General features: G+C 39.0%; 1 protein-coding gene across 11 annotated transcripts in view; it reads right to left on the minus strand.

Annotated features, from left to right (window-relative positions):
- The window catches only part of NKTR (natural killer cell triggering receptor), a 62686-nt gene extending 51492 nt beyond the window's left edge, over positions 1 to 11194 (minus strand). For 4 of the 11 annotated variants that reach the window (XM_060638376.3, XM_060638372.3, XM_060638374.3 and 1 more), the window contains exons 1-2: positions 11068 to 11184; positions 10802 to 10882 (exon numbers count right to left, since the gene is read on the minus strand). In XM_060638376.3, coding sequence (XP_060494359.1) covers positions 10802 to 10859 — 58 coding nt within the window. In that variant the 5' untranslated portion in view covers positions 10860 to 10882; positions 11068 to 11184. Of the gene's footprint in view, positions 1 to 10801; positions 10883 to 11067 lie in introns of all 11 variants that reach the window. The other 7 variants (XR_013549922.2, XR_013549921.2, XM_060638383.3 and 4 more) reach the window with 5 other exon arrangements.
- Between the last annotated feature and the right edge of the window lie 41 nt (positions 11195 to 11235).

Below are 11235 nucleotides of genomic sequence, written 5' to 3' on the forward strand. Positions count from 1 at the left end.
TACTATGATGTAGTATAACTATAATTTAAGATTTCTTATGTAGACATTGATATAAAGGGATCACAAGTTTTAACCTCACCTTAACCATAAAGAAACACCCTCCAAAGGTGATAATCAAAGGCCAAATCTCAGTCAGAGGTGGCTACTAAAAATACTTTTCCTATCTTTATCTCTCACCAAACAGAGGCCTTAGAATTAGCAACATAAACGTTAGAAATAGGTTTTTATTGGCCATGTTCAGAATTAGTGATATAGAGACTGAATAAAAATATTTGGAGATAATCCATGCCCTTGCATTAACAGGACAAATGAATCTGGAGGGTCACCCTTTGGAGTAGAACCTGAGGCTAGGTCCACCAAAAAAGTCCTGAGTCTAGCCATGAGTTTAGAGTATTGGTGTCTGATAAACATTTGCGTGACAATTTTCAGGAGCAGGAATCTTTCACATAAAGAGTTCTTGGAGCACTGAAAAAAAACAGAATTGGGACTTCATCAAACTTACAGAACTTCTTATGTGTGGGCATACTTGCTTGCTAATGTCTATGCGTTGGCAAAATGTGGCTTTGGGGGTAGCCTGGTAGCAAGATTGTGACAAAGGCAATGTATGGCCTGCACCTAACTCATTGGCAACTCCCCAATATGTACTTTAAAAAAACCCTAATGGCCATTCTTGACTAACCTAGCTTACATCAGTTTACTAATAGATATCTAAAACACAGTTACTTGGGCTCCCAATTTCTTGGTACCGGGATCTGAATAAAAAGGCAAGCTCCTGAGGCACCAAACAAGAAAAAAACAAGATTACTATTTCATGCCCCCCTAGGATGTTCTCACTAACAACCCTAGAGAATTAACATTTAACCAGAGAAGGGTGAGTCTGTCAGAAAAATGAAGTTGTCAATGAGGATTTCATATATATGTATTTCCAAAGTGGGTATCACATTTCATTCAAAAAGCTTATGCCTTCAGAAAACATGAACGTATTTGTAAAGACAATGAAAAATGACTGGCTAATTTCTATTCGTTAACATCTTTAGAAATTTATGAGGAATTCTAGATTCAGACTTCCTTATAAGGAAGTCTGGATGGAACAAATATATTCCACCCTAACTTTCTCACTGAATGCAACTCAACTAAAAAACCTTGGACAGGAAGCATGGAACAGTTACCTAAGCACTAATAAAAATAAATGGAAGCAGACAGACTTGGAAGTAACACAAAAGCCCACCGAATCGGTAATGGATTTTGTTTTCCTACCTTATCTCGTGACCTGGAACCAAAAGAAACCCAGAACTGCACTCTGGGTACAGAAAAGAGCTCTGAGGAAAGCCCTCTATTTCTAGTCTAGGGAGCAGGAAAGAGGACTCCTACAGATCACAGTGAATAGGGGAAATCTCATTTTCCGTCTGTTTTTCCCACTCTGTCCTGTTTTAACTCCTAGGCAATTCCACAGTGATAGTAGCCTAAGAGCAGTGGTGACCAAGCAAGCATATAAAACTTCAAAGGGGTTGGGGTGCCTGGGTGGTTCAGTCGGTTAGGCGGCTGACTTCGGCTCAAGTCATGATCTCACAGTTCATGAGTTCAAGCCCTGAGTCAGGCTCTGTGCTGACAGCTCAAAGCCTGGAGCCTGCTTCAGATTCTGTCTCCATCTCTCTGCCCCTGTCCTGCTCATGCTCTGTCTCTCTCTCTGTCTCTCTCTCTCTCTCAAATATAAGAAAAAAATAAAACATAAAAAAGATTTTAAACTTCAAGGGAGGTAAATCTTGCTGACTAGAGGAACTGTGTTCCCAAAGGATAAGAATCCTTGCTGCTTTTATCTTTTTTTTAAAGCTGATTTCTTTTGAGAGAGAGAGAGCACATGTGGTGGAGGGGCAGAGAGAGAGCGAGAGAGAGATTCCCAAGCAGGCTCCACACCAGCAGTGCAGAGCACGATGCGGGACTCAAACCCAACAACCAAGAGACCATGACCTGAGCTGAAACCAAGAGTTGGACACTTAACCGGCTGATCCATCCAGACTGAGCCACCCAGGTGCCCCTTCGCTGCTTTTACTCTCTATTCTCTTGCCACTTAGCCTCAGAGACAGACACAATCATAAGAAGTACATGGGAGAGTAAGGAAACTAAAACTCGAGCTTTCTGGCCAGATGACCAAAAAAGGGAGTCCTTAAGGGCCAAAACGTGTTGAGGAAATCTCAAAGAGGGAGCTCCCTCAAGAAAACCGTCCCATAAGGTACGAACTCCAGGGCTTATCCATGCATTATGCATGTGTGGAACTGACTCTAAACAGCAGAAGGTGGTTGCAGGCCGACTGCCTACTACAATATCACCATCATCATCACCACCAATAACAACAACAGTGAGCATTCTCCACAAGAATTAAGCTACACTCAGGGCCATGTCCGGGATACAATTCAACATTTATCTACATTTAAAGAACCATGAAAAGTCTCATAACCCATAAGGGAAAAGACAAAAACAGAAACTCCACAATGATACAGATGTTAGAAACCTGTTACACAAAGACTTTAAAGCAGCTATTACAATCATACTACATTAAGTACAAATGAATGGAAAAACAGAAACTCTCAAGCAAAAACAAGGAAAATTTAAAACCAAATACAATTGCCAAATTAAAAATTCACTAGGTGAGTTCAACAGTACAATGGACATGACAGAGGAAAAAGTCAGTGCACTTAAAGACCAATTAATAGAAATTATCCAATCTGAAAAGCAGAGAGAAAAAAATATTGGGGGGGGGGGGAACTGAACAAAGCCTCAGACTTGTGAGGTAACATCAAAACGTTTGATATTTGTGTCATCAAAGTCTTGGAAAGAGGAAAAGAGTGCTAGACAGAAAATAGCTGAAGAAATATTAGCTGAAAATTTCTTAAAGATGGCAAAAGACAAACACAGATTCAAAAGATCAGTAAATCCCAAAGAGAATAAACACAAAGAAATTCACACCCAGACACATCACAATAAAACTGCTAAAATTTAAGAGTAAAAATCTCAAAAGCAGTCAGACAAGAGTAACACATTACATATGAGGCAAAACAATTTGAACGACTATGGATTTCTTATCAGGAACCAAACTGACCAGAAGGCAGTGAACATTTTTCAAGTACTAAAAGAAAGTAACTGTCAACACAGAATTCTATAACTAGTGAAAATATCTTTCAAGAATAATAGCAAAGTAAAATTCTCAGGTTAAAAACAAAACAAAACAAAAAAACAAAGAGAATTTGTTGCCAGAAGATCTGCTCTAAAAGAAATACTTTAAGCCAGTTCTTCAGGTAGAAGGGAATGATACCAAAGGGAACTTGAGACTTCAGGAATGAACACATGTGAGCAACAGAAATAATGACAGAAAGTAATGAGAGTATTTTTTCTCTTCTTAAGCTACTATGTGTGATGTTCGAAAGCAAAGGCTTTCAGTGTTTGTAGATGTAATACACATGACAAATACACTATAAAGTAGGAGGTAAAGTGATATTATATGGTGGGATGGTTTCAACATTTCACCTGAAGTGGTAAAATATTAATTCTAGATACACCATGAAAAGCCAAATATGTATATTGTAATCTGTAGAGTAACCACTAAAACTATGCAGAGAGATTGAATCCATATAATTTGTTGGAGTCACTCTGATCCACCATGTAGATCTGTATTCAGTATCATTTGGATTTGGAAAAGTGTTGATTATATTATTGCTGTATAATAATATTTTTATTAAAACCACATCAAATGAAAACTACGGAGATCATCAAAAATCAATAGAAAAATTAAAAATACTAAAAAATATTCAAATAATCCCAAACACAAGAAAACAGAGGAAGCAAAAACAAATATTAGACAAATCCAAACAATAACTGCATTAAATGTAAATAGTCTAAATATACTGTTTAAAAGATTGTGAGAATGGGTTAAAAAACAAGATCCATCTTTGAATCTCAGTTCTTAATAAGCACTGTGTCCTTGAGCAAGTTACTTATCTGAGATTGTTGCTGATCTGTAAGAGGGATGCAAAAATGCCTACCTCTCAAGGCTGCTGTAAGGATTAACCAACAGTATAACAACAGCCATTCTAAAGTGAATTCTAATCCCCAGAATCACATCGAAAGAAAGAGGTTATTATAAAAAAGCAACAGGTTGCTTTTGATGCAAGTGTTAACTAACTTTACTATGACAATCATTTCACAATATATGTGTATCAGATCTTCATACCGTATGTATGCCTCAAGCTTACACAATGTTATATGCTAATCATATCTTAATAAAACTAGGGAGGGAGAAAAAACAAGATCCAACTATTTACCATCTACAAGAAACCTACTTTAAATAGAAGTTAGAAAATAAAAGGATAGAAAATGACATACCATATAAACACTAACAAAAAAACTGAAGTAGCAGTATTCACATTAGACAAAGCAGGCTTTGAAGCAAGGAAATTAACAAGGGTCATTACATAATGATAAAAGACTCAATTCATTGGGAAGACCTAACAATCCTAAAGGTGTCCGCATCCACCTAACAAGAGAGCCTCAAAGTAAACGAAGCAAAAGCTAACAGAACTGAAAGAAGAAATAAACAAATCCACAATTATATATGGAGACTTCAATACTCCTTTCTTGGTAATCAACAGAACAAGGAGACAAAAAAATCAGCCAGAATACAGAACTGAACAACATTATTAGCCAACTGGTGTCGAAATGACACCCGTAGCCAAACTAATAGAACAACACTATTAGCCAAATGTCAAACTGACATTTATAGAACACTCCACAGAGGGGTGCCTGGGTGATTAGTGAGTTAAGCATCTGGCTCTTGATTCTGGCTCAGGTAATGATCTCACAGTTCATGAGTTCAAGCCCTGCATCAGGCTCTGCTTTGGCAGTGTGGAGCCTGCTTGGGATTCTCTCTCTCCCTCTCTTTCTGTCCCTCCCCACTCGTGTTCTCCCACAAAATAAATAAACATTTTTTAAGAATTTAAAAATGTAGATCCACACAAAAGCAGCAAAACAGACGTTTTTTCAAGTGTACATGAGAAATTCACTAAAATAGAACATATCAAACCTTAATAAACTTAAAAGAACTAAGGTCATACAAAGTATATTCTCTGACCACAATGGAATTAAACTAGAAATCATTAACAGAAAGACAACTGCAAAATATCCAAGTACTGTACTTGGAAATTAAAACACTTCTTTTTTTTTTTTTTAAGTTTATTATTTTGAGAGAGAGAGAGGGTGTGAGCACATCTGTGAGAACAGGGGAGAAGCAGAGAGGGTGAGAGAGGGACAAAGAGAATCCTAAGTGCTGACAGCACAGAGCCCAATGTGGGGCTTGAACCCACAAACTATGAGACCATGACCTGAGCCAAAACCAAGAGTCAGTCACTTAACCAAATGAGACACCCAGGTGCCCCAAAACACTTCTCAATAATTCATGAGCCAAAGATTAAACCTCAAGGGAAATCAGAAAATATTTTGAACTAAAATAAAGCAATATATCAAAATTTGTGGGGTCCTGCATACAGAGGGAAATTTATAGCATTAAATTCTTACATTAGAAAAGAAGGTCTCAAGTCAACAATCCAAGTTTTCACTTTAAAGAAACTAGAAAAAGAGCAAAGTAAGCCAAAGCAAGCATTAGAAAGGACATAAAGAGCAGAAATCATAAAAACTGAAAAACAGTAGTGGAAAAAAATAAACCAAAATCTAGTTCTTTGAAATGATAATATATATGATAATGATAAACCTCTAAGCCAAACAGACCAAGGAAAAAGACCAAGGGCACAGATTATCAATATCAGAAATGAAGGAAGAGCTATCACTACAGATCCCACAGATAAACTCACACAAGAAGAAATACTATGAACAGTTCTGCAACTATTAAAGAAATGAAAATTTTAGTTAAAAACCTTCTGAAAAAAAAATTCCTAAGATATAGTCTGGAATTATTTCAAATAGGAACCATTTTATTGGATTCACAGAGAAAAACTCATACATAAAGACTTCCTAGGGTGCCTGGATGGCTCAGTAGGGCAGACAACCCACTCTTGTTCTCGGCTCAGGTCATCTCATGATTTGTGATATAGAGCCCCAAATCAAGCCCCACAAGCATAGGCCTCTGTGCGGAAAACAAGGAGCCTGCTTGGGATTCACTCTACCCCCCCCCCCGCCCCGCCCCTCCCCTAAAACAGAACCTATCAAACCTTAATAATTTTTAAAAAACTATATTTAAAAGAGTGCACACACTTGCTCACTCTCAAAATAAACTTAAAAAAAGGCACTTTTTTTAATATATACTTGCACTCATTTTGTAGTTTTGTAATTCAAAAGTCTAGTTAACTTGCTATAAAACATACACATCTCCATTGATAGTAATGAAAAATAATACATACTGTGTTGAATTCAACTCAGTTTTTATCAATACTTCTTGATCTCTCATCAATACGGTCAGTATGGCCATTTCTTTTTTTTTTTTTTTTAAATGCTTCTATTTAATTTTGCAAGAGAGAGACAGAGCGTGAGTTTGGTGAGGGGCAGAGAGAGAGAGAGAGGGAGACACAGAATCTGAAGCAGGTTCCAGGCCATGAGCTGTCAGCACAAAGCCCGATGTGCGGCTCAAACCCACGAACTGCAAGACCACGACCTGAGCGGAAGTCGGACACTTACCGACTGAGCCACCCAGGTGCCCCAACAGTATGGCCATTTCTAAACCATCTTTGTTACTACTTTGTATTTACATTAAGCAAATTATTAACAATTCAAGAAATCAAGAATATCACTTGACTAAGTACTCAAATGACATACTAATGGTTAAATCCTATAAGTGGGGTACCTCATTTCAAACAATTGAAGTGATCCTTAAAAGTTGTGTAAAAATCAATTACCTACTACTTAGATAATACACTGAAAAGTGCTAAAAGTATTCTATGTGAGACTGAACCATATAAAATTGCCAATTATCAACTGGGTCAACCTAGAACAGTATAAGCATTCCTTGTTATGTTTCAGTGTTCTCAAGACTGCTAGTCACTTCTGTCAGAATGGTATGGTATTATAATGAATTACCTTGGATGTTGGGGACTGAAATTCACACAACATTTACCAAACATCTTCTATAGATTTTTCATAACAAAGGTTATTTGCAAACCTAGGATATGAATATGTACTAGGAAAGGAGTATTTTATGTATAGAATCTGTTTTGCTTAACACTTTTTATGAGTATGCTATTTTTAATTCTTAAAAAAACATAAGCCCTGTTATCTGAAACATGGATTCACTATGGTGTAAGGATTAAGATCCATCAAGCCTCAAAATATAAAAACTGAGCACCAAAAACCATAAAATACCTAGGAATAAATCTAACCAAAGAGGTGAAAATCTATACACTGACAACTATAGAACGCTTATGAAAGAAATTGAAGAAGACACAAAAAAAATGGAAAAATATTCCATGCTCCTGGACAGGAAGAACAAATATTGTTAAAATGTCAATACTACCCAAAGCTATCTACATGTTCAGTGCAATCCCTATCAAAATAACACCAGCATTCTTCACAGAGCTAGAACAAACAATCCTGAAATTTGTATGGAATCAGAAAAGACCCTGAATAGCCAAAGCAATCTTGAAAAAGAAAACCAAAGCTGGAGGCATCACAATCCCCAACTTCAAGCTGTATTACAAAACTGTAATCATCAAGGCAGTATGGTACTGGCACAAAAACAGACACTCAGATTAATGGAACAGAATAGAGAACCCAGAAATGGACCCACAAACATATGGCCAACTAATCTTTGACAAAGCAGGAAAAGAATATCCAATGGAATAAAAACAGTCTCTTCAGCAAGTGGTGCTGGGAAAACCAGACAGCAACATGCAGAAAAATGAATCTGGAGCACTTTTTTACACCATACACAAAAATAAACTCAAAATAGATGAAAGACCTAAACGTAAGACAGGAAGCCATCAAAATCCTCGAGGAGAAAGCAGGCAAAAACCTCTTTGATCTTGGCCACAGCAACTTCTTACTCAACATGTCTCCAGAGGCAAGAGAAACAAAAGCAAAAATGAACTATTGGGACCTCATCAAAATAAAAAGCTGCTGCACAGCGAAAAGAACAATCAGCAAAACTAAAAGGTAACTGACGGAATAGGAGAAGATATTCACAAACAACATATCAGATAAAGGGTTAGTATCCAAAATCCATAAAGAACTTACCAAACTCAACATCCAAAAAACAAGTAATCCAGTGAAGAAATGGGCTAAAGACATGAATAGACATTTCTCCAAAGAAGACATCCAGATGGCCAACCGACACATGAAAAAGTGCTCAACTCTGGAAAACAGTATGGATGTTCCTCAAAAAATTAAAAATACAACTACCCTATGACCCAGCAACTGCACTACTAGATATTTATCCAAGGGATACAGGTATCTGTTTTGAAGGGACACATGCACCCCCATGTTCATAGCAGTACTATCCACAATAGCCAAAGTATGGAAAGAGCCCAAATGTCCATCGATGGATGAACGGATAAAGAAGATATGGTATACATATACGTATGTATATATATGTGTGTATATATATATATATATATATATATATATATATATATATATGGATGGAACTAGAGGGTATTATGCTAAGCAAAATTAGTCAGAGAAAGACAAATATCATATGACTTCACTCATATGAGGACTTTAAGATACAAAACAGATAAGCATAAGGGAAGGGAAGCAAAAATAATATAAAAACAGGGAGGGGGATGAAACATGAGACTCTTAAATATGGAGAACAAACAGAGGGTTGCTGGAGGGGTTGTGGGGGGGGGGGTGGGCTAAATGGATAAGGGGCATTAAGGATATCTACTCCCAAAATCATTGTTGCACTATATGCTAACTAACTTGGATATAAATTTTAAAAAATGATAAACATGGTTAAAAACAATTTTTTAAAAAGAGATATTTTCACATTGTTCCAAAGGTAAGTCAATAATATTTATGCCACATCCTAAAAAGAGTTTCCTTTTCTTTTGGGTGCTATAAATGTAAATTTGGAAGTACTTTATGTTTATTTCAAAGAGAAAGCAAGTTTTATAATGCATAAAAGATAAAGTAAGTTACATATTGCATTTGTGGAAATGTAATGATAAATGTCACAAGCACTATTTGCTCAATTTGATTTTATGCAACACAGGTAAAAAAAAAAAAAAACAATGCAAATATTTAGGGAATTTTGACACCCATCCATGAGCTTCAACTAAAAATTATCGTCTTTTCCATCTACAACCACCACAAAGAGTGAATGAACTGCTCAACCTAATTATATCAATCTCTTCCCAGTGATATTTCTGTGTCACAGAATGATTGTGGTTATTTTAGGTGATGTTTTTAAACGATAATATTTTGTTAAGATATAATTTTCATACAGCATATTTAATCCTTTCTTCGTGTAAAGTTTTGTGAATATTGACAAATGCATACAGTTCTGTAACTATAACAATCAAAATAAAGGACAATCCATCAACCCCCCAAAATATATATACACATTAAAAACTGAGAATGCAACAAGATTTCTAAGATCATAACATTCCTTTGCTCAAAACCCTTCAATATCTTATCTCAGAGTCAAAGTCCTCACTATGGTCTGCAGCCATTTCCTGCTACTCTCATCGCTCCTCTACTCCACCAGGGGTTTCCAGCAGTTCCTCAAACATGCAAACACACTCCCTCCTCAGGGCCTTTGTACTAACTTCGGTTGCCAGGAATGCTCCTCAAAGGTATCCACAATGGCTCCCCTCCTCATCTCCTCCAGATGCCTGCTTAACTGTCATCTCAGAAAAGGCTTTTTCGGACCAACATATTAAAACAGTACCCCTACTATAAGCCACTGTATTTTTTCCCCTTGTTTATGGTCTGTCTTCCCCCAAACAGAATACAAACTACAAGGAAGAGAGTCCTTTGTTTTATTCCTTGCTGTCCTCAGTCTTGAACAGTTGCAGGATCTCAGTAAGAATCTGCTGAACAAGACGCTGCACAAAGACTTTCCAACTAAAACTTCTGTCCCAGATACGGGGGTGGGGGGGGGGGGTGGGGAAGGCTAACAGTTCGGAATCCTGAAGGGTCTGCTACGTAGCAACTACTCTTCAGAAGAAAACATTTTATTCTCAATAAAATATACTCACGAACGGCTGCTTTCCCTAAAGGCGAAGCATTAATGCTACGTGCATTCGTGCTGCAAGCCTGTTGGTACAGACTGCTTTGGTTTATCGCACAAGACTTTCACAAAGTAATTTTTCCACGAACCAAGACATTCTGGCTAAAGATACTTAAGGAAAAATATTAGTGGGGTTAATCTACTAATGACATATACAAGGCGTAGGAAAGACAATATACGAGTCCAAACCTCAGAGAGAAAAATACCAGAAACAGGAATTGGGAGTGTTTGCCCCTAGAGACACTGAGAGAGAAAAAGTCCGAAGATTGCACCCCCTTTATCTTGGCGCCAGGCATGGTACGAACACTCAGTTCGGGGGCGCCGGGCGTACTGTCCCCGCAAGGGGTCTGGGAGGGCGAGGCCCGGACTCCGAGTAGAATGGGAGTGGTGGATCCGGGCTATAGATTTTCCGTGGAAAATCTCCTTTCCATGGATTTTTCGCTCAGGAGAAAAGGGAGTGCTGGCTGCGTCTACCCGCTCCCAAAATGGCTTGGGGGAGGGTTGATGAGGGCAGACCCCTCTCCTTCCCCAGGGATGGTCCAGGCCCCAGCAGGAGCCCAGTCTCCGGCTCACCCGGCTCCCGGTTGATCTCGATGTCGAAGTGGCACTGCGGCCGGTCCTGCGCCCCCATCGCGACCGAGGCGGCGGCAAGAGCTAGGAGGAAGGGGGAGGAAAGCGGTCAGGGCGGGAGCTAGGGCGGAGGCTGGGGCGGAGCCCGCGCCACGGTCGCCTCGCGCCGGCCTGCCTCGACACCACGGGAGGCTGAGACGGGGTCCCCTCCAGCGCCGGGCCTCCCGCCTCCCAAGTACCGCGCACACACATGCGGGCGAGCTCTTCACCTGGTTAGCCTCCAGCCTGGGCAGCTCCCCGTAAGCAGAGGAGAAAGCAATGCCACCGCGGCGGTCGGAGCCCAACGCCACTAACCGACCACCACCCCCTCCCCGGGGCCCGGCCTCCCAGTGCCACGCTAAACCCCGCGAGAGTCGGGACAAATACCGCGAGAGCAC

This window comes from Panthera onca, chromosome C2, assembly GCF_046562875.1.
Source record: "Panthera onca isolate mPanOnc1 chromosome C2, mPanOnc1 haplotype 2, whole genome shotgun sequence".
NCBI classification, from domain to species: Eukaryota; Metazoa; Chordata; class Mammalia; order Carnivora; family Felidae; genus Panthera; species Panthera onca.